Genomic DNA, 25187 nt, shown 5'->3' on the forward strand with positions numbered 1-25187 from the left:
TTGGGGTGCCAAGTAGAACAGAGGGGATTAAAGCTTAATGAAAAGCCAGGAGACTGAAGGACAAAGTGGATGATATCTTGGGAAAAAAAAAAGCAAGCAAGCAAGCAAACTTCATATGAAAAAGAATGGAGGAGCATGCCAAAGCCTTATTGGAGGGAAGACAGCATGGCTATAGTCTACATCCAATGAAAGAGTTATTCTGGCCTGGTTCTTGACATAATTCCCTCTCTCATTTTCTCAGATGAGATGTATATGTAGCATTCAGCTGCAGAACGAGATGGGGTTAAGGTGGTGAGAATATTTAGAAATGGAAACAACTGATGAATCATACAGAACAGATATAGACCAGGTATAGCATTCGCTAATGCTCTTTTTATACACATAAGGCAGGTTTATGTTGGAAGAACATATTGGGGGTTGTCATGCACTAGCAGTAGTACTTTGGGAGAAGGTGAATGCTGGGGTGGAGGAGGGGCTGGTGGACAGGAATATACCTACTTCTTATGCTTCAAACACAAATGCCACCAACACAATCTTCATTAAATTAGTCAAATCCTATATATTAATGCTATTATTATTACTTTACTAACTTTCAAAATATAGCGTGCTTATATTGTAGGACAACTGTTATTTAAATGCTCACCACCTGCCAGAATTTGTGTTAAGCACTTTATATCCATTTTTTTTCTAGTTATTCTTTACATGAAACTGAAAGTTGGAGATTTTTATACTGCTTTTTAGAAAGGAAGCTATAAACAAGAGAGCTTAACTATTTTCATTAGTTTTTGTTATAAGTGACAATTTTAGGTGAGATTCTAATTTTTCCTGCCTGCACAGAAATATTGTTTTAATAGATCATCTCAAAATGTCTGCCTCTTTTGATATTCTAGAGTTACATATGATAATATAAGCCAAATTTGCCTAACTACTAATTGTAAAGTCAGATGCTTCTTAGATTACCATCTTCTGGTTTTATTCTAAGGTGATTGTGACCCAGTTACTAAAATAATTCAGGATCCCCTTAGTGTTTTTAATAATGCATTGTGGTCATCATATCATTAAACTAATTTTGCCAAATTGAGAAAACTTCACATTCATTTCATTGATTTATATTCTACTTAATTTCAAAAATGTGAAACAAATTACATTGCTTATTTGATCTAAAAAGTTTTCATTCTCTTTCAATATAAGAATTCCACTTAAATAGCCCATAAAATTTGCTACCATTTCCTTAAAGACTCAAGCATTAATGTATGATATTAAAATAATTCATAATGTAGGGTTCTTGAGTAGGACTTCATTAATTCTGTGGGCTTTCATACAAAATTCTCTGTGTGTGTAATTTATGGAGTACTTGCTATGTGGTAGACATTGCTAAAAAGTTTTTAACATACTGTAAACACTAAATTACTTAATTTTAAAGCAATAGGGACAATTAAGAAATTTTAAGAATATATCTGAATATTTAGAAATGGAAATAACATGAATCATACAGAACAGATATCTTTGCTCATAAGTAGATTATGTTGAGTATTAAATTATACCCTTGATAGATTTCTTCAGTTGAATTTATGTGCTTTGTTCAATAATTGGAATTCTAAAAATAAAGATCCAAAGTACTAAAAACTTATAAAACCTGGCCTCAACACAAAACCTAAACTCAGCTTTTGTAGAGAGGAGGGGTAATCTTCCAGCCAGCAAGCAGCCATGATCACCATCTTCTGGTTCTATTCTATTATTGGCTGAATATAGATTGATGTACTTGTCTCCACTGTACCAATGTATAATGCATGAACACGATTACTGATGTAATTTAGAAACAGGATGCCTTTAATCTTCTGCTCAGATCAATCAATTACAGTCCATAGGTTATAGACTGTCCTGTAATTTTACACTAAATCCTTAATAGAACTAATCTTAGAGCTAAATGAGGTTGGGGAAAATTCATAGCCCACATAGATTGCTCATATGAACACAGACAATGGAACTTTAACCATCATGCATTTAATTTTCCAGGACAAACAAACAGAGGCTACTCTAAAGATTGTAGAGAAAGAATACTTCAGAGAGCAATATGCCACTTTTCTGTTTGAAGAAACCACTTTTCTACTCTTAAAGTGAAATTCAAGGGTTTCCAGAATGAAAAAAAATCTGCGAAAGTTAATATCAGATTCATAACTACAGCCATTATGCGCAGTTACTCTCTGCATGTCAAGGCATCTTGCCATGTGACGGGTACATGTTGTGTTTCAAACCGCATTCGGAAATGCCTGTTGCCCTTTGTTTAAAGCAACATTCACCCAATTTACACATGGTTTGATAAATGTATTTTGATATGACTTTGACATGACTTACTGTTGTGTTATAAATGCCTTTTTAGTGCACATAAAAACTTAATTACAACCCACACAATACGTGGTTTGTTCAGTTTTCTCTGGAGTCCTTGATGCATTTTGGGAGCAATGCATTTGAGCTTGGATTTACCTAAGAAGCAAAGTAGAAAAAGAAGGTGTTTTAGAAATTGGATGCAAAGAGCACTCTGTGTTTCTGTGGGTATACAGTGAAGACAAATAGTGCATATGAATATATCGGTGCCACTTGCCTGAGCTGGCAGTTCTATTGTATGTTGCTGGTGTAGGCAGAGAGCAGTTGCTACAGTTGCTAAAGGCAGAGCCAGTGTCAGCACCATGGATAGCTTCCTTCACACTTTTAGCGCCTGGGAGAACAGTGCTGTTTAAAGCCCAGCTGCAGCAAGTGAGAGGGATGTCAGAAAGATCTACTTATAGGAAAAGGGGAAGGAAATAAAGCCATGCACGGGAGGAGCGTGCCTTTTTCTATTCCGAGAGAGGAACCTGCACAGATTCAGGGAAACTCAAGCTACTATAAGAGCCCGAGGTTGCTATATATTGCTTCTCTTTAAGTAAAGCTAATTACCTGGGAAATTCAACAGTTCAAATTCAGGCAATGTCTCAGCTTTCTAATTCATTTTCATTGCTCTGATATGAAAGAATAAGAACTGCTTAGGTTCTTGTTTTTGTTTGGATTTTTTATATTTAGATTTTGTTTTCTGGAACGTAAAATAAAAGTCATTATATTTATTTCCTCGATATTTATTGCCGTCTTCATGATTCATCTTCCTAATGTCCCCCTCCCGCTTGGACCTTCTCAGTTCCATCCTCTTTTTTTAAAAAATTTCAGATTTGAGGTTGAAACTGAGAAAATATGAATTTGACTATTTCAGGGCACAGAAACCCCCAAAACTTTATCATGCAACTGCATGTTTAGACAGGGGGCTCTGAACCCTTTATTCCCAACTGGAGAGGAGGTTGGTCCGCATTCTAGTTCTGTCGGTTGTAGTGGTGGCAATTTCCATTGGAAGAAGGGGCATGGAGAGAGGCTGACTATTGGGTTAAAGGGGAGAATAATATCAATGAAGCCAAAAGAAGTAAAAAAACAAAAACAAAAACAAAACTAGAACAACTTAGGAAACACCCCCCCCCCCCCCCCCCCCCCGCATGGCTGGTCACGTTTGATTTGCTAAGTTTCCAGGAGGACTATTTGGGCAGAAGTGTGTGTACTTATATGAGGAGATTCCTGAGTAGGTGTGCTCTGAGAAGCAAAAGGGAAGAGGACTCGCTTCTGCCCTTTGAAGCCTTCCCCATCCTAAGTGAGAAGATTCCGTCGGAATGGTGGAAGAGATCAGACCGGTGTGCCTAGTGTGTTCAGGAGATGAGTGGCATGGGAGGCCACACCGAGGCTGGTAACTCTTAGCCCCACCCACCTTTTGTTCCTTCCCCCTGGCGCCCAGGCTCGCCCTTTTCGAACTCTTGCTCTGTTTTGTGCCACTTGCTCGCACGGTCTTTGGCCTTCTCATCTTCCTGGCAGCCTCTGGCACCGGGAGACGGAGTCACCCCACAACCTTGCATCTCCTTAAGGGCTCAAGCAGTGAAACTGGGCATGCCCGGCGGCAGCGCCAGTCTTCAGACTTCGGCAGGCGCGGCTCCGCGCCGGGCAGGAACCGTAGTGCCAGTTCAGCCCGGGCGTCACCCCCCCCCCCCAACCCCCGACCCCCCGCCCCGCAGAGCCCGGGGATCCCAGTGCACCCTGAGGCTAAACCTGCACCTTTAAGTGGCTCCTCCTCAATACTCAACCTCCCGAAGGCCACCGGAGTTTAGAAATGGTCCTTTCCGAGGGACTGTGTTCCCACCTGTCTTTTCTTTGCAGCTAAAGGATTTAGCTGCTGCGATGTGAGGGGCTCAGGGATGGAGCCCGTGGCTGGCGGCCATGGAGATCACCTTCCCAGAGTAGCTGTTTGTCACTGAGTTTTGGAGATTTCTTGGCTGGCTTCCGCCAAAGCACGCTTGAGTAATCCGAGCTGTGGCGGCGCCCAAGCTCCCGGGATAAAGGGAGCGCTTGTGTGCGTGTGTGTGTGTGTGTGTGTGTGTGTGTGTGTGTGTGTGTGTGTGTGTGTGCGTGTGTGTGTGTGTGTGTGTGTGTGTGTGTGTGTGTGTGTGTGGAGAGAGAGAGAGAGAGAGAGAGAGAGAGAGGGCGGGGACAGTAACGTCAAGGACCCCCCCCTCCGACAGCCTCCTTTTCTTTCTCCCCTTCCTGCAACAGCCTCACAAGTCTTCCATCCCCCGGCCATCCTCACAGCTCTGTTAAGCCCATTTGCAGCGGGAAATTGGCGCTGTTTTGGGGAAAGAGAAGCTGATCAATTGCCCTTGTGACTCCCCGCCCCCTCCTCCCCACCCCACCCCCACCACTCCCTCCTCCCTCCCTCCCTCCCCCCGCCGCCTCCCCTCACCCCGCCTCCTTCCCTCTCCCCACCCCCAAACCCTCTCACCCGCGGCAGTTTGAGAGGTGAGGGGAAGGGACTGGACTCGGGTGGGGAGAGCGGGTGTCTAGAAGTGGTGCTAATGGGAAGAGATTTCTGCTTTCAAAAGAGGATGCTCTGCCACAAAGAGCGGCTGGCGCGCCGGCCTGGGCTCTAGCGGAGGAGAGATCCCGGGAGAACTCGGAGCCGGGGGAGCGCTCCTCGGCGCACCGGGGTCACCATGCCTGTCCGCAGGGGGCATGTGGCACCGCAAAACACATTTCTGGGCACCATCATACGGAAATTTGAAGGGCAAAGTAAGTTCATTTGTTCTTCTCTCCCCCTCGCTTATTCTGCTTCGATAGTGCATTGGGCGTCCGCCGCTGGCAAGCGGAGGAGAAGGCAACTCCGGGCTCTGGCAAGTTAGGAGGCTGTGAAACCCAGCCAGGAGGTTCGAATGGCAGCGGAGTGTGCGCCCTCGGATATTAATTTTGATTCACATGTTAGATTATGGGCTCCATTATAGGAGGCGATTTGATCCTCCTCTCCCACTGCTCCATTATCTGCCTCGCTACTTGATGCCCTACTCTTCTACTATCTTAAAGGGAAAGTGCTAGTGTAACCTGGGTCTGTGTTTTGAAGCTGTTTTAATTGCGGACTTTTTGAAAGTCAGGAGCCGGGCAGACAATACTACTGGAACTAGGGAATGTCAATGGTAGCAGCGATGGAAATGGCCCTGCAAGCTATACCTCACCTTGGTTAATTTGCAAGGCTGTGGCTTGACTTGGATGCTTGCTGGCTGCTAGTTTATAGAAGCTAAACTTTGCATGGAATCAATGTAAATCTATCCCCACTGCAGGATAATTTGGAAACAAAATTGACTCGTGCTGATTCCCAATGAAAATAGTTCATTATTCAAAAGAGTATTTCTGTCCCTTAATTATCCCCTTCAATGTGTATCTAGAAATTTAAAAATTGAAGTACACTAAGTAAATCCCACAAAGATGGAATACAGAGAAATTCAGTATTCTCATATGGACTACCTATAATGAATGAATGTTATATAAATATGTTGATTTTAAATCCTATACTTGGTCATTGATCTTCCACATTTTCTTAAAACCACATTGACACACATTTATGTTGTACATTTTGCAGTTATTTTGGTGATGTCTCTAGTGACATGAGTATATAGTACCTTGTGTATAACATAAACTTGTAAGTCCTATCTGGAAGTGGTAAATATAATATGTGATCAAAAGTAATAAACCATTTGTATTAAAATACCTACTACTACACAAAAATTCATGGTTCTCCCAAAGTAGAAGTGTAAAGGTGTGAACATGATATTTACTGTGTATATGTGTGTAAACATGTTTATCTTCTGGGAAATACGTGTTATGAAAAGTTGAACCTTTGCATTACTGAACTGCTAATTAACGTGAAATACTTTCATTGTTAATAGTTTTATTTTTTTGACATGGTGTGTGTGTAGCATGCCTTACAGGGATAGAGAAAAGCCAAATCCAGGAATAATAACTACTTTGAGAAAGTTGTACTCTAAAGGCCAAGGTGGAAGTGAGAAATCTGACAGCTACAGGATGTTTCACTGTTTCGGCTTTGAAAATATTTACCCTGAATTTAGATGGTATCCTGGAAATATCAATGGGGCAGCGGAATGTCATTAGAATGAATCCCCCAGGGGTTAGAGGGCTGGAGATGTAGGTTAGTTAGGAAATTACATTCTCAAAATTTGAAGAGTAGTCCTTAATACTTTTTTGTTAAAATGGCTTATGACCAGTATTTCATATGTAAGGTTGGTTGTTTTGTTTTTTTCCCTTCCTTTCAAAAGCCAGGACAGTTAGCAATTTGGGAAGTACCTGCATTTTATATCTCCTCTTATGCAACAAATTATTCCATTGCTTATGAGCATCTTGTGGAAGGATTTTAAAGGATACCTTACTGTCTTCTTATTGCAGATAAAAAATTTATCATTGCAAATGCCAGAGTGCAGAACTGTGCCATCATCTACTGCAACGACGGGTTCTGCGAGATGACTGGCTTCTCCAGGCCAGATGTCATGCAAAAGCCCTGCACCTGCGACTTTCTCCATGGGCCCGAGACCAAGAGGCATGATATTGCCCAAATTGCACAAGCACTGCTGGGGTCAGAGGAGAGGAAAGTGGAGGTCACCTACTACCACAAAAATGGTAAAGTTTACCTTTTTAGGATTTCTTGTGTTTGATTCCATTGAAATGAAGTTTTGACAACTGAAAACCAAAAGTTCACATTCAGAGGAACCCCAGACGTTCGGGTGCAGATATACGTTGCTTATAGTATTTTAGGCTTCAAAAATATGGATGCAGTCATTCATGGACTAGTGAGAACAATTTCTTCTTTGAATAAGGGTACCACGTACTCTTCAAAAGTGCAGTAACTTAATGTCGCTGGGGACAGGATGCCACAAATCAGTCTTACTCTCTCCCCTGTCTAAGGAATGATAAAAGGGCCAATGATTTACTGGTTTAATTGATATGCATTTTGTGGGAGAAAAATACAGAGTTTTATTTGCTTGAACTCAAATTCTTTACAAAGCAAAGTCTTGTTGAAAACTATATACGAGACTAAAACTACTGTGTTATAAATGTTTCTTGGCTCTTCCTGGCTTTATTTGATAGGTAACACACCTCTTTCCACTTTTGTTCCTTTTCATACAAGATTAAGAATGATATACAGGAACTTCTAAAATTGGTATAGTAAACCTATGTATATTCAAATAATAAAGACTGTTGATATATTCAAGATTTGCTCTAAAACACAAAATGGAGAAAGGAACTATGATACTGTGGAGTTATTAGTATTCATTTTTACAACTGCAGCAAAACTGGCATCTTCACCTTAAGGTCATACCTCAACTTCAAGGGCACTCCTTCTTCCAGGCTTCCTGTGGGACCATAAATATTTTAGATCTGTAACAGTTCTCAAAAAATCACATTTAATGGATATGCATTCACTAAATCCATAATATGTATGTATATAAACTCACATGTAATGAATATTCAGATATACCTATTTTTAAGATACACATTTCCAAAGGTACACACTTTGGAAATATTTGACAATTTAGGGATAAAAGGGAATAGATTAAATGCATGTTGTAGTTAGTTTTGTTGATATTGCATTATCATGTATTTCTTTTTATTTAATTGATAGAAATTAGTGAGACAGAAGGGTATTTAGTCAGCTGTTTAGTTAACTCAAGTTTTGAAAATGAATACAATACATGAGTGATGTGTTATAGCCTATATCATATCATTACTTGTCATTTAATAAAATACAGAGAACAAATTCTAGCAGGGAAAGGTTTAACTCTTCCTCTTGTTTTCTCATAATTAAATACTTTATGATAGAAAACTTACCATTGTTAATTACTAGATTTGTATAGCAATTTGAGTCGGTACGTATAACAAAGTATCATTGGAAAAACAGGTTTGTATAATTTTGAATTAATCTGGAATGAAAATACTTATATGATTATCAACCAATACAGAGATAGCTTTTAAAGTTCTTTTCGCTTTACCCAGACTTTTCAATCAGTAATGTTGGTATATTAGAAATGGCCTAATTGCTCTGTTGTCTTGAAAACATTTCTTGGACTGAGGCTTTAACTACCCAAATGCAACTCATCCTGTGTGTGTGTGTGTGTGTGTGTGTGTGTGTGTGTGTGTACCTGATTTGACTTTTGGAATAATTTGAATGTCTGACTTTTTTTTTTCTATCTGAATATTTATCATGATGTTGGCAAAGTCTGCATTGTGGTTACTACAGGTCATCTTGGACCACATTTGGTTATTTTGTTTCCTGGGACAGTTCAGAAGTTTTTCAACTTAGAGAATTTAAGTATAAAATGAATCTAGACTGTCCAGATTACTTGGAAACTAACTATATATTTTTCAGATAGTACTTTCAAATAGAAGTTTTTTTTATTAATTGGAATAGTAATGTTTTGGAACCTAGCTTAGTTTGTATAATATGAGTGTAAATAATCTCAAGAACGCCTTAAAAGCATTTTTAAAAGCAATTTATCACAAACTTGAATGTTAAAAATTTTATAGTGGAGATGTTCATATTTGACTAATGCAAATCTTATTATTTTAGTGATTTACTTGGTTATATAAATGAAAACCTCTCTGTTTTGGACAAAAAATGTTTATTTGAAAGTTTGTTTGGTATGGAGGTAATCAATATGTGGTGATGATTTTGATACTGTTGGCTTTATTTATAGATGTGACTCGGTCTACAAGGACTTTTAGAGCTAATGACAAATATTGCAGTTTTTTGCTTTTATTTATAGGGGAAACAAGCATTTTCTTTTCTTTCAAAGAAAAATATTAATTTGAATGACCTTTTAGATTGTAAAGACACAGTCATAATTATTGACTTTGAATGTAATCAACTTGTGTTTTTGCTACTAGTTCATATACCTTGAGGTTAATCTTCAGAATTTATTGATTTTTTTCACATGGCATCCACAAAATCAGAGCTTGAGAAGTTCAAATGCTTTGAAAGTCTTGCCTCTTAGAGATCTGTCAGGCACTCTTCTACATTTATAAAAGCAGGAAGGAACAAAATCAGCAACATTTTCATTGGTTTATTTCTCAAAGTTTCCTTAATTCCTCATTATTGAGATCATTTATTTTTGAGAGGTTCTTGGTGTTTGAAATATATAGAAAATGCTTTCTTTACTTATTGTTTTAACTTTCATGTTCCATTCCATGGAATATTACTGTAATTTAGCATGTTACAGGAATATGAATAGTGATGCAATGTGCACAACGAGCATATTAACAAAAATTTAAGATATTCTGTTTCCACTTTTTTATTCATTCATATTGGAGTAGCAAAAATATTAGTGTGACATTATTTCCAAAAGCTTGTTTTCCAACGTGGCCAGAGGCTTTAGACCCCATGATCTGAGCGAGTACCCACAGGTGAGCTACATGATCACCATTGTGAAGCAACACTTCCCACCCTGCCAGTTCTGGGGATTTTACTGGGCACAATTGGATTTTCTGTTTACCAGAATATTAATTTTTAAAAGCCTAGTTATTTGGGGGAGAAATACTTGACAGCCCTTCCTTTGAGGGTTCTATTTTACAGTTTAAGTCATTATTGCATAAATCATTCTTGGCAGCTGTGAAATATTGCTTGAGGTGATAAAGCTATAAATCTTTTGACATAAAACTCTAATTATACAAAACTATAATTATGCTTAAGCTTATATAAGAATAGGTAAATATTTTAGTAGCATAATATATTCACTCTAAAAATATCTTTTCGCCTTTTTAAGAATAGTGATTGAGAAATAGCAAACACTTCCATTATTAATTAGCTTATAGTTTAGAGATGATGTTAAGGTAAAAAAAACAAACCAGAAGGGTTACTAGTAATTTAGTCATCCCTAGTTTACTGCTGATCTGGTTGGGTGTGTGTCATGGATTAGTGCTAGCTAGTTTAAGTGCTAAACCACTTCAACCACATTTAGGTAGAAGATTTTCAACTTAAATTATCTAGCAACTCTAAACATTTGGAAAATTGAAATAAATTTCTCCAAGAGAAATGAAGGTTTTAACTCAGTAGGAAAATAGAACTTGAAATCCATTATCTTTAAAGGTCTGGGCATTCTTTTATTTTCTCCATTATGCTTTTAGACATAGTGCAATGGCAGTTTTGTTAACAAATAACAAATATCCCTATCTTTGTGCTGCTTTTTAAGAACTAAAGGATGAGAAGGGGCTGAGGGAAGTCCTTTTCTGATCCAAACTGGGGCCAGATCCAGACAGGACACCAGTCATAGTGGGGTCAGTACCAAGTTCCAGGGGCAGCATTCAATTCAACTCAAGTAAAAAGAGGTGAATCTGCCATATCTAAGAGTAATTTGGAAAGACCTCTTAGAAAGTGTTTTGTCGTGAGTGAAGGTGAGGATACACTGAGGGCCACCTTAGTGGTTCTCAACCTTCCTAATGCCGCGACCCTTTAATACAGTTCCTCATGTTGTGGTGACCCTCAACCATAAAATTATTTTTGTTGCTATATCATAACTGTAATTTTGATACTGTTATGAATCATAAAGTAAATATCTGATATGCAGGATGTATTTAGGTAACCCATGTGAAAGGGTCGTTTGACCCCAAAAGGGGTCGCAACCCACACGTTGAGAACCGCTGCCTAAGGTAATGTTGGCACTAGAAGAAAAACAGGAGATGCAAAGGAGGATACAAACTGATCCCTGGTTTGAGGATATTTGTATTACAGAGTGACTAGTGTTCATTTCTATGTTCTCCCCAAGATGTTTTTTTTTAATTTTTTTTTATGAAATTGTTTCTAAAGAAAAAAGAGTATGTAAACTCTTGAATGAAGAGTCTTTTATATAAACGGAGAACAAAATTTAGGGTTAATTACCCCCTTCCTTTATTCCCCCATTCTAACTTGTTTAAGTATATTTTGTCATTTGTAGGTAATGATAACTTATTAAAGAGACAATGTAGTTTAGCTAAAAATTTAATAGCTCAAAAGTAAATCTGATAATAGCTTTATATAAGTTATGTGACATGTAAAATACTCAACTCCCCTCGTTCCTGAATTGTGTAGAGATATAGCTGGTAGTTTTTAGAAAAGAATAGACATATATTTTGTGTGTGAGAAATTCAAACAATTAAGAAAAGTTTCCAGGTAACATCTTTCCTAGGGTTTGTTTTGGTGCTCATTTTAACTTTCTGTTTATATTTTTTCATGTTTCACTCAATGAAATATTACTGTAACAACATTACTGTGAATTTTTTTTTTATATTCCAAAACTTTATAACATCTTATGGACTTTAGATATTGTGTAAATTTTAAACTTAATCAATTGGATTTGTTGCTAAAAATCAGAATTCTCAAGAATCACTCCTCCTCACAATTTGAAAACTTTCTTTCAGTACTGTCTCAAGGGAAAACAAAATGTCCTAAAACTGTGGGTGGGCTGTGCTCATCAGCCTCTTTTCACCACTCGCCAGCCAGCACCATAACTCTAGTCTACTTCGGGGCTACAAAGAAGCCCTTGAGAGATAACTAACTGCTCAGTTATTTTCACACCTGAGAGGCTTGAGAGGTCAGTTTAGAGCTACCTGCATAGGCTAGATTTGTTGGGTGGAACTGGCTTCTCTGGCTTCTATTGGCTTCCGATGCTATTTTAATTTTTTTTGCTATAAATAATCACTAAATCATTTACTTGCCATCAGCAACCAGGAAACTCCTATGATAACTGAGTCACAGAGAAGCAGCAGTTGGAGCATGACCTGTTAAGACATCAACACTCATCTGGCCATCTGAAAGTGAAGCCTCAGGATCATTTTCAATTTTTCTCTCTCCCTCTCCTCCCTAAACCCAATTGGTCGGAAATTCCTTGCAATCTTTACCTCTGACATATTTCCCAATGTTACCCCCGCTTCTCCAGCACTGCCAAGTACCCTAGTTGAAACTCTCCGAATCCTTCTTCTGGAGCATTGAGTATTGAAGTTTCCCTCCCTCTCCAATCCATTTCCCACAGTGCCATCAGAGAGCTATTTCTGAAATGAGAGTTGCATACCCTGATGATTTATTGGAGCTAAGCATCATTGTAAATGAATGTCATCTATTCAATAATGGTTATGACAATACCATAAGGTATATACTCTTATTATCCCCATTTTATGAGAAGAACACTGAGACCCAGAGGGATGGAGTAATTTCCAAATCACACACAGTTCATCAAGTGGTGAAGCCTGACCCATATTTGCTGCTCATCTTAGCTTGGCTTAAAAATTTATCTTAGCCCTGGCCGGTGTGGCTCACTCAGTTGATTGGAGCATCATCTTGAGCACCAACTGTTTCGGGTTCCATTCCTGGTCAGGGTGCATACCTGGGTTGTGGGTTCGATTTCTGATTAGGGTATCTACAGGAGGCAACAGATCAATGTTTCTCTTTTACATCAATGTTTCTTCTCTCTCGCTCGCTTGCTCCCTCTAAAAATCAATGAATATGTCCTCGGGTGGGGATAAAATATCTATCTTAATTCATTAAAACTCTCAGGATAATGTTTTAGACAGTTTACTAGGATGCATGGTGACCTTCACTTGAATTCCAAGTTGAATTCACTTGCATTCCAAGTAGGGTATGTTTAGAGAAATCAGCTTTGGGAATAGCTAGGTGAACTTCATGACTAAGTTTACCTTCTTGGTGACTCAGTTGTCTTTTCTGATCTTTATTAGGAGAATAACATCTACTTTGTTAGGCTGAGTGAATATATTGTGTACAATAAAGTACATAGCATTATTTATAGCATGGTTGCTAGACCATAATATGTGCTCAATAAACATCAGTTAGTTAAATATCTTCCCAACTACATTTCTCCTAAAAATCTTATGTACTGATAATGCTTGACTGCTCAGATTCTCAAATAAGCCATCTTTCCTTACCATCCAGAAGTTTTCCTAATGATCAGTACAAAGAGTCTCTGAATGGATTGCTCTTCCCTCAGTTTCTCACCCTAAAGAAACTTCGTCATCCTTCCAAAAACAGATCCAAAGACTTCTGTATGAAGTCCTCCCTGATGCCCCAACTGCCTGCTCCCGAACATTAATTGACATAACTTCTGTGTCTCTTTAACACTGGGTTCTCAGCTCCAGTGTAGCACCTGGAGTGTACTACATATCATTACATCTTATTGTAGTTAACATCATTTGTTGTGTTGTTGTTTTTTTTAGTGTATTCACTAAAAATACCAAGTCTTATTAATCTCTGTCTCCAGACTATGTGCAAGATAACCTGCTATGAAGTATGAGTTCAATTAGCATTCACACAAAGAATAAACAGATGATGAGAAATGGCATGGCAGAGTTGAAAAAAATAAGAAAGCAGTTGAGATCAGGAGATTCTGAGGAAAGGGAGTTACATGGAAAGTATGATGTTTTGTTTTTTCTTACTTTCTTAACACTTTTAAAATGTTCTTAAGAATAATTTTCACCTTAATTTTTATTAATGGACATATGTCTTTGCTTAGTAAGCTAAGGTCTTACATCATTTTTATAACTTATAGTTTGCAAATAGCTAGAAAAATATTTAGTAAAGAGTTAGAGAGAAGCTATTAACCAGAATCTATTAACCAGTTCCCAAGTGTCACTCATTCACCACCAAATTAAAATGACTCTCACTAGTGTCTCTAACAATATCTATGTATTAGCTGAACTTAAGTTTTATTCTGGTCCTTTCTGAATTGAGTTCATTGCTGTTTGACATCTACTTACTGTACAAGGTACAAAGTATTGACATTCTATATCTAGTACAGGATTTTCTTAAAAATCTTTAATTGACAATGAAGCTGACCTTAAGGTCAATCAATGAGTGTTGAATCTAAAATTATTATTGTCAAAGGAGTGTTTTCTCTCTATATATATGATGTTGTCTGCATTTAGCAAAAGCACTGAACTACCAAGAAACAATAGAATCAGGCAGCAGCAGTAGGACATTAATCACCATAGAGGAAATTCGTCCTATTACTGAACAATTAAGAAGGTCAAATTGCCACTTGTCACAGGTGGGTTATGAGAAAATTGAGTACCAGGCTCCTATCGCTGTAACTGAACATTTTATATCTTCCACTTGTTTCTTTAATTTTTATGAAATATCTAATTAAGAAAATAAAAGTAGTCTTTCTGGGGACAGCTCATCTGGCTGAGGCAACTCCTGTGCCCTTTTCTCACTTAAAGTAGGTTTGCATATGTACAGATTCTCCTTGTTACTGTTTTGTGATTGCCTCACTCTACTTTTTACTTTAAAAAAATGGGCAGAACAAGCATTGGGGGGTACTTAGAGGGTAGGAGTTGGGAAAGAAAGAGAGAGAGCTGTGGGTGCATTTCTTCCTTTAGTTGGCTCAGTTTGTAAAATGATCTCAAATTAGACTGTGCTAGGTGGGGCCTGGCAAGGCTTCCCAGGCACAAGGCCGCCCAGCCACAAGGCCTTTGTTTGCTGGCTTTTTCCTCCAGGATGACCAGTTAGAAGACATGGTTACAGCAGGTGGATTCTCACCATTGTTTTTTGTCATTGTTTCCTTTCCTGTTTTTTTCCCCTTCTTTCCTAAGGCACATTAGGAGTGTTGCTATTTGTTGTTCTTTGTTTTGATAGGATATTAATTCTTGCATGTTGTTTGAAATGTTGGTTTTGAGAAACATACAGTAACTGCATGGGTTCAAGACAACTTAGAATGACTGTGACGTCTCATACTGATTATTGACCTCTATGCTCAAAACACCCTTCTTAATTCTATTCAGTCAAATCTGTATTAATGACCCAAGATGGTGGACATGATGACAAAATTAAAGTAAAAATGTGTGATATTTCCACAAACAATTTCTCAAATATAAAGTAAAGAACAACATCTAACACAAACTAAGTAAGATATTTACATATTTAAAATAATAAAAATATTTGTGATAGAAAAGACCACATATTGAAATCATTTTCAATACGTGAGGTCTTTGAGTGCACTAATTAATATCACATCAATTCAAGAAAATTAATGTTAGAGTTATGCAACATTATATGTTATGTGAATTATTTTGAATCAAATTCCCATTTACTTATCTTAGCAAAATTAGTAAAAATTTCTTTTATTTTTGCTAAAAATTTCTATATACACCATCCATTTTTTTAATAATGTTAATCAATTGATCTTTAGCTATACATTTTTTAGATCATTAATACACATAGATGTGCTCTACAGGGTGTATTTCATGGACCATACCCCTCTACCCAATTTATATCTTCTCCCAAAGTACCAATGTTAACTGAGTTCTAAGTCTGTGACTACCTCTTTGCATGCGACTTTATCTTATTTTTAATGACAGATTTGGGGGTAGCTATCCAATTTTACAAATTAAATTGAAGTCCAGAGAAGTTAAGTAAAGTACTGATGATCACAGAGCAAAATGGAGATGCGGTTTAAAATCTAGATTTGTCTATGTTTGCAAACCTTAAGGTCTCTAATGATACACTTTTTATAAAAAATATTTTTATTGTCCTGGCTCATGGTCAGAGAATAGAGTTGTGAGTTCGAAGATTCACATGTTCGATTCCAGGTCAAAGGCATGTACCTTGGTTGCAGGTTCACTCCCTGGACCCGCCCAGGACACCTGCAGGAGGCAACCAATCAAGGTATCTCTCTCTCATCAATGTTTCTCTCTCTCCCTCCCTCCCTTCTACTCTCTCTCAATGGAAAAAATATCATCAAGGGAGGATTAACCAAAAAACAAAACATAAAAAGTATTTTTATTGATTTTTAGAGAGAGAAGGGAAAGGGAGAGAGAGAAACATCAATGTGAGAGGGAAACATCAATCAGCTGCCTCCTGCACATCCCTCCTGGGGATCCAGGCTGTAACCCTGGCATGTGCCCTAACCAGGAATTAAACTGGCAACCTTTCAGTGCACAGGACAATGCCCATCCAAACTGAGCAACACTGGCCAGGGCAATGATACACTTTTAAAATCTCATCCTACCATCCTTTATGTTCTAATTCTAGCTCTTAATCCTAGATTTATTGGATTATATGAGGTATGAATGTGATTGATTTAATTCACATCTAAGGGTAAATGAAGTGAACTTTATCTAGGTATTTTGTATTTTAAACAGAATGTATCATTCAAAATGGATCTATATTACAGGGTGTTTGATTTCAGTAGAGTGAAAATAGCTAGCATATGCCTGTAATCTTTACATAATTATTAATTGCACTCTTTTTTTAATCCTTAAAAATGTCCCCATTTTGGACTGTAAATTACATGGTCAATTTATAGTAGGGGGATATTTTTAGCAAAGGGCCTCTCGGCTGCTATTTGTGTCATCATTATCCAGGAAGTCCAGAACAAAATTCATATAGTTAGAGTGATTCAGCAGCAGAAGCTCTGTTGCATTCTTATCCTCTCCTTTTCCCACAAATGAGTCTTTTTCCTGGGAATAATATTTAAATGGGAAATCATAAATTCACTGGTGTGATGAGTCTGATTTGTTTAAAACACCTCCTGTTTTCTTCATCTAAGGCCCAATGTCAGACTCAGTTCTTGCTGCATACCCTCCGATCTGTATCTCTGAGCTCCTCCCAGAGGCCACCATCCTCTCCTTTGCTTGGTCTTCTCTAAATCCTTCGGGCATCCTTATTTGAATTTCCTAACATTTTTTCCTTGTCTGTATTAGAACACTTATGAAATTCTTTTGTAATAATTTGTTTCTATGTATTTTTCTTCCATTTAACGTTGAACTCTTTGGAGGCACTTATATTAAAAAACAAAACAAAACAGGAAATGTAAGGAAAGCAAAAAATAAATGTAGAAGAACCCAGGATTATACCTGTTTAGCAATGGAAATGTCAGGTGGCAGTTTTTAGAGTCTTGTCCATTCATTCATTCATTCATTCATTCATTCTCCTTTGCCTACCATTTTGCTTAATATGAGAATCGAAAAAATTAACAAGTTATGTTGTTTATTAATTTAGTAACTTAATAACTTGCTGCCATGTGGTTTAAATATTATAAAGCAATTCATTCTAATACTTAATAACCTGTGTCTCTTTCTAATAAGAACTAATTGTTCTTATTCAGTTAGACTAGAAGGAGTGAGGTGAATGTTCAGGACAATCCAGATAGATCCTTAATACCTACACAGTCAGCTGATTCTGATGGAGTATCCACAGATCAATAAAATAAAGATTATGTCTACATGTTCTTACAATAATACATGCAAGTTTACCAGACATTTTAACTTTCCCTGAAAATCCTTAGTTGAATACACATGATAAAATACTTATAAAATCTTAAAATTATTCTGATGTCTTCTTCTGCTGTCTCCACACACTAAAAACAACCTCACACACTGGCTTCCCATCACATTTCATTATTTTTTCCAAGCCCAGAGTCATGGGTTGGGATTGTAAAGTCTGTATGATATCAGCAGACACTTCATCAGTCACATACTGATACAGGATTTCACCAACTCCTCAAGAATTTCATAGCTTTACTCTCTCATAGTGATTTTAACTCCAATGTCAAAAAATTAGAAAATACAAGAACAAATTTTAAAGAAGACCCATAATCTTGAACTTAAGAGAGAGCCACTGTCAAAATGATGGCATGTATTCTGTCTATAATCTTCCTACACAAATACACACACATACACACACATACAGTTATTTTTTACAATACCAGAATAGCACTAGATATACTAAGCTGTAGCCAGTTTTCTCACTGAGAAATTCATCATGAACATGTTAAATGATTTTATCTTATTTAACACATGGGAAGTCTGAAAATTATTTTAATACTCACAAGGTATGGCATTAAAGCAGTGGTTCTCAACCTTCCTAATGCCACAACCCTTTAATACAGTTCCTCATGTTGTGGTGACCCCCAACCATAAAATTATTTTCGTTGCTACTTCATAACTGTAATTTTGCTACTGTTATGAATCATAATGTAAATATCTGATGTGCAGGATGTATTTTCATTGTTACAAATTGAACATAATTAAAGCATAATAGTGATTCATCACAAAAACAATATGTAATTATATATTGTTTAGGTGACCCCTGTGAAAGGGTTGTTCGACCCACAAAGGGGGTCACGACCCACAGGTTGAGAACCACTGCATTAAAGGAAGTAAAATATTACCAATACCTCATTATTGAACACTTTATTGTTTTCAAGTTTTTGCAGTCGTGAAAACATGTATATCCCTCTTGCACACCTTCACTAATTTTTTCCTTAGCGGATACTCTAGGTGTATAACTGCTGGGTAAAATAATTTGTGTGTCTTAAAAACCTTTGTTACCTGTTGTCCAATAAAACTTCAAAAGCAAGTGCACATAATTGCATATTTACTGTTTACAGTAAAACTTAGTATTCTTTTTCATATTTCTTGATCCTATAAAATAGTATTGTTTTGTCTGATTATTGAAATTAACCCACAATCTTCTGAAAAATACATGTGGAAAATATATAAGGCGACTTATTTTCTTATTTAAAGATTACAATGCTTTGAATTGCCAAAACTAGGGAAGGATGGGAATCTCTCAAATAGCTGACTGTCTGGACTGGATGCCCCAGCCCATATCAGGGTCACTCTTCAAAAAACTGCTCTTTACATTGGCATTTCATTTTACTAATTTGCTGGCAGTTTTTTAAGCCTCAGATTCAGAAACTAGTACTGATTTTTGACTACTTAGCAGCATTCTGTGAACTTTTTCTTCTTTCGATTTGGAGTAAGTAGGATATTAAGCTATTTTCAGTATTTCTTATTATCTATGCAGACTATAATGAAAATCTTGACTAGTGAAAATAATTTTTACTTGGTTGTTTGCATCTGAATATATACACACACACACACACACACACACACACCATATATATATATATATATATATATATATATATATATATATATGTATATATATATATATATATACATATATATATATATACATATATATATATATCCTATCTAATAAAAGAGAAACATGGTAATTAGCCGTACATCCGCTACCCTTCCCATTGGCTAGTCAGGGCGATATGCAAATTAACAGCCAGCCAAGATGGCGGCCGGCAGCCAAGCAGCTTGAAGTGAACATTAGGCTTGCTTGCTTCAGTGACGGAGGAAGCCAATGTTCCCCACCTGCCGCTGCCGGCCTCTGAGCTTGCAGTTTGAAACATTGTTACAAATATAGAAGCTAAACAAAACCCCAGAAACCTGCTTTCAGCCAGCTGGGCTTCAGGCAGCAGGACTGCAACATTGTTTCAATTATAGAACAAACGCAGATTTCTTCTTTCAGCCAGCCGGGATCTCAGAGCTGGAGTGAGCAGGACCGCAACAGTGTTACAATTATAGAACCCAAACAAACCAGATACCTGCTTTCAGCAGCTGAGGCCTCAGAGCTGAAGCCAAGCCTCAGAGCTAAAGCTGGCCCAGAATTAAAAAAAGAAAAGAAAAAAGGAGCGGTTGGGAGCTTCAGTCACCCGCCAGCCTGAAAACAGCTCTCAGCCCCTCACCCAGACTGGCCAGGCACCCCAGTGGGGACCCCATCCTGAAGGGTGTGTGACCAGCTGCAAACAGCCCTCAGCCCCTCACCCAGGCTTGCCAGGCAACCAAGCGGGACCCCCACCCTGATCCAGGACACCCTTCAGGGCAAACCAGCCAGCCCCCACCCATGCACCAGGCCTCTATCCTATATAGTAAAAGGGTAATATGCCTCCCAGCACTGGGATCAGCAGAGCCGCGAGGCCTCCCGGCACCGGGATCAGCGTGACAGGGAGCAGCGCCCAAACCCCCTGATCGCCCTGCGGCTCTGTGTGTGACAGGGGGCGGGGCCACAACCTCCCTATCCGCCCTGCTCTGTTCATGACAGGGGAAGGTGCCCCAACCCCCTGATCAGCCCTGCTCTGTGCCTGATAGGGGGGAGCTCCCCAGCCCCCTGATTGCCTTGCGGCTCTGTGTGTGACAGGGTGTGGTGCCCCAACCCCCTGATCTGGCCTGTTCTGTGTGTGACAGGGGGGACCTCCTCAACCCCCTGATCGGCCCTGCCCTGTGCGTGACAGGGGGGAGCTCCCCAACCCCCTGATCAACCCTACTCTAGGCGTGACAGGGGGCGGTGTCCCAACCCCCCAATCGGCCCTACCCTGAGCATGACTGAGGGTGGCATTGCAACCTCATGATCTGCCCTGCTCTGTGCATGACAGGGGGCGGTGCCCCAACTCCCCAATCGGCCCTGCTCTGAGCCCGACCAGGGGCTGCACCTAGGGATTGGGCCTGCCCTCTGCTACCTGGGAGCAGGCCTAAGCCAGCAGATTGTTATCTCCCGAGGCGTCCCAGACTGTGAGAGGGCACATGCTGGGCTGAGGGACCCCCCTCCCCGCCGAGTGCACAAATTTTTGTGCACCGGGCCTCTAGTATATATATAAAAGCGTAAATGACCATCCGCCTGTTCAACTGTTTGACTGGTAGCTATGACGTGCAATGACCACTAGGGGGCAGACACTCAGACTGGTAACTATGATGCGCACTGACCACCAGGGTGCAGATGCTCAACATAGAAGCTGCCAGCTGCAGTGACTTGGCAGCTGTGGTTCTTGAGTGACGCACCTGGAACCAGAGAGGTGGGTGCCTGATTCCAGGGTGTGTCACCTGAGAACTGCCCTCTCGCAATCTGGGACTTCTCGGGGGATGTTGGAGAGCCAGTTTCGGCCCAATCCTTGCAGGCCAGGCCAAGGGACCCCACTTATGCATAAATCCATACACCAGGCCTCTAGTATATACATAAACACACATATATATATATTTAAATATATTTTATTGATTTTTCACAGAGAAGAAGGGAGAGGGATAGAGAGTTAGAAACATCGATGAGAGAGAAACATCGATTAGCTGCCTCCTGCACGCCCCGCAGTGAGGATGGGCCCACAACCAAGGTACATGCCCTTGACCGGTATCGAACCTGGGACCCTTGAGTCCATAGGCCGACGCTCTATCCACTGAGCCAAACCGGTTCGGCTATATTTTTATATTTGTATTGTTTTGCTTAGATTCAAAGTGACAAACATGAAAGGTAATAAACTCATAAAAAATAAACATTCACCTAGAAGACCATGTAACAGAAATGAAATGTACTTATAAAGTATGAATGAGATCAAATGCTCAAAATCACAAAATAATTATGATGAAATATGTAAGTGACAGAAACTCATCATAGTATTAGATACACCATTAACTTTATCCCAATACTAGAGGTCCGATGCGTGGAATTTGTGCATGGGTGTGAGGGGGGGTCCCTCAGCCCAGCCTGCGCCCTCTCACAGTCGGGGACTCCTCGGGGGATGTCCATCCCCTGGGGATCTGACGTAAGCCAGCAGTCAGACATCCGTCTTATAGTCCGGAGCTCTCACAGTCCGGGACCCCTTGCTCCTTACTGCCCGCCTGCAGCAGAGGTGAGAAAGGCTCCCACCACCGCTGCTGCGCTCGCCAGCCATTAGCCCGGAAGGCAGATCCTGCATTGAGCATCTGCCCCCTGGTGGTCAGTGCACATCATAGTGATCGGTCGTTCCAGTGTTCTGTTGATTTGCATATTAGGGTTTTATTATCTATGATAATGAAAGCATAACATGCTTATTAGACCAGACAGCTGAACAACCTTCCAGACATCCTTCTAGACAAAGCCTCTGCAGCGGGGGCTGAGGCAGAGGTGGTTAGGGATGATCAGGCAGGCAGGTGAGCAGTTAGGGGAGATCAGGCAGGCAGGCAAGCAGTTGGGGGCATCAGGCTGTCAGGCAGAGTGGTTAGAGGTGATCAGGCAGGCAGGCAGAGTGCTTAGGGGCAATCAGGCAGGTAGGCAGAGGGGTTAGGGGTGACCAGGCAGGCAGGCAGAGTGGTTAGGGATGATGAGGCATAAGGCAGGTGAGCGGTTAGGAGTCAGTGGTCCCAGATTGCGAGAGGGATGTCAGACTGCCTGTGGGATCGTGCCTAAACTGGCAGTCGGACATCTCCTGAGGGGTCCTGGATTGTGAGAGTTTGCAGGCCAGGCTGAGGGATCCCCCCCCCCACCATGCACAAATTTTGTGCACTGGGCCTCTTGTATAGGATAATATCACTGAAATGAGTGTAGGGATATATCATTCCTTCCTACGCTACCTTACTTAACCAAGACATGCAGAACACAGGTAATCCGATCTTTCTAGCTGTAACTCAATTCTCATGTCTTTCCTCCAGGTGTTCTTTATAATGAATGTCACTTAACCAAGGCTCAGTAGGATTTATGAATTCCCAGATTGCTATTCTCAGAATTTGTTCCCCAAATGAAGGACTACAAAAAAATGCCTCTAATGATGTACAACCTCATCTGTCCTGTTAATGGGCTTCTAGTCAGTTCTCCAAAATTGCAGGACATTTCTTTGCAGTTCATGTTTCTAGAGGGAGCAGGTGTCCTACTGAAATTTCATACCCACCAACATTGATTATTTTAAGTATATTCACAACAATGTAGTGTAGTGTGAGTTATACAACATTTTGTTTCCATTATGGACATCCTAGAGGATTCTGATAACTTCGATGATGAATTTCCCTCTGGAGAATTCTTCATTTAAAAGAGTTATGTTCATCCTTTTTTATTAATCTAAACTTTTTGAAAATGTGAGGGATAATAATTATGTTCTTGAAATCTTTACCAAGTAAGAGATTTAGAATATCATTCTTAATTTTTCTCCAATTAAGAAAATAAAGTTAAGTGTCTGGTTGAGCTAGAGCTCAGCTACAGAAATTAAAATTAATCTCAAATGTAAAAGAATAGGCAAGAGCAATTTTACAAATACTTCTTACATGGCATTTGAAAAATTATTAGTAACATTAATTAATTAGAAGAGAAGGCTTAGAAACTTTAATTAGAATATCTGAGGTTACAAAACTTGAAAATTAAAATATAAAAAATGCAGATAAAGCCTGAGCTTTTAACTACTTTAGCTGCATGTTAGAATACTTGGAAAACACAAACAAAAGAAATCCCAGGCAGAAGTGTTATGTGCTACCTTCTATTAAAGATTCTAAGAACTATGGGAAAAAAATCCAGAAAACTTTAAAAAAAAATTATGGACATCATAATATAACCAGGTAGGACCTCCTTGCTCAATCTAATTTTTGCAGAATTAACCTCTCACCCACCCCCACATCTAATTTAAGCATAACTGACATGAAAAATCAGACACTGGAATGGTGTTCTTTCTGTTTATTTTATTTTATTTACATTGGTATTTTGCTAAGTCTGGGCTTATTGAATTACCTTTCTGTGGCAACTTACATGCTATTCTGGGATTAAATAGAGTGAGATTTGAGCACTTTAAATAATATAATAATAACGGTCATTTATTGAATATATATGATATGCTAGTACTCCTCCAAAATCTAATTTTTCCCCAATCTTCACATCATTCTATGAAGTAGGTATTTGACTGTTTCCATTTTGCGGATTGAAAAGATGAAGTCAATAACCTTTAGAAGGCTGCACAATTAGTATATATAACAAAGCTGTGGTTTAAGTGCAGTTTGTCTTCTTTCTGCGCCTATGCTCTCAGAACCCTGCTCTACCGCCTGGCACCCCTGTCCATGTGGTGTCTCTGACACACACCATGTACGCATATCGGAGAGCCAGGTCCCATCTTAACAGAAAACTGAATTGTTTCTGGTTTTAAGCATTTAAATGTTTTAAATTTGGAGGCTACAAATCTTCTCCTCTTTTAAAAATTATTTTACTTTATTTTTTCCATCCCTATTTATCTCCTCTATACCCTCTTCCACCTCCAACCACCCCTTCCCTCTGGCAATCACCATACTATTGTTCATGTCCATGAGTTCTCTCTCTCGTTTTTCATTTTTGCTCAATCCTTTCCCCCCCTCAACACCTCCACCAGAGCTGTCTGCCTGCTTTATATCTATGAGTCTGTCTCTATTTTGCTTGATAGTTCAACTTGTTCATTAAATTAAAATCCACATATGAGTGAAATCATATGGTACTTGTGTTTCTCTGCCTGGTTTATTTCACTTAGGGTAATGTTTTCCAGGTCTACCCATGCTGTCACAAAGGGTAAATTTTTCTTCCTTTTCACATAAGAGTAGTATTCCATTATGTAAATGTACCACAGCCTTTTTATCCACTCATCTACTGATGGATGCTTGGGGAACTGCCTTATGACCCAGTGATCCGGCTACTTAGAATTTACCCAAAGAAACTTGAAACACTAATTCGAAAGAATATATGCACGCCTATGTTCACGGCAGCATTATTTACAATAGCCAAGATTTGGAAGTGAGTCTTCTTCTCTTAAATGCAATTAGACAAACATGTGCCTCTGATGTTTTAAAAATAACTTAAATTCACCTATGTTATCTCAATGCCTTGCAAAAAGGAGCTGTTCAAAAAAACAGCTTCTTAAAAGAAATTAATGAATTAAAAATATAAGGCAAACTCTGATCTGTCAGTTACTTCTTCAATAAAGTGGAAGTCATCTCTTCCTATTTGGAAGGAATGATAAAGTGGGAGCACCACTCAGTGGCAAAGACCACGGGCTCTGGAGCTAGGTTGCCTGGGTCCAAATCTGTGTGATCTTCTGCAAGCCGCCCACCCAATTGCCCTGTACTCAGCTTCATTGTCAGTGAAATGGAGACTGTGACGATAATTGAATCTACCTTATAGGTTTAACAAGCACTAGGTGTGTCTATGTTTGTGGAAGCACTTATAACAGCACCTAGTACCCAGCAAGTATTAACAAATG

The 25187-nt window shown here is 39.1% G+C and overlaps 1 protein-coding gene across 1 annotated transcript in view; it reads left to right on the forward strand.

Moving 5' to 3' along the window:
• The first annotated feature begins 4893 nt into the window (after positions 1-4893).
• The window catches only part of KCNH7 (potassium voltage-gated channel subfamily H member 7), a 407166-nt gene continuing 386872 nt past the window's right edge, over positions 4894-25187 (forward strand). Inside the window, exons 1-2 of the mRNA XM_036319925.1 lie at positions 4894-5130; positions 6793-7023. Coding sequence (XP_036175818.1) covers positions 5055-5130; positions 6793-7023 — 307 coding nt within the window. The 5' untranslated portion in view covers positions 4894-5054. The remainder of the gene's footprint in view (positions 5131-6792; positions 7024-25187) is intronic.

Source organism: Myotis myotis, unplaced genomic scaffold, assembly GCF_014108235.1.
Source record: "Myotis myotis isolate mMyoMyo1 unplaced genomic scaffold, mMyoMyo1.p scaffold_m19_p_8, whole genome shotgun sequence".
Lineage (NCBI taxonomy): Eukaryota > Metazoa > Chordata > Mammalia > Chiroptera > Vespertilionidae > Myotis > Myotis myotis.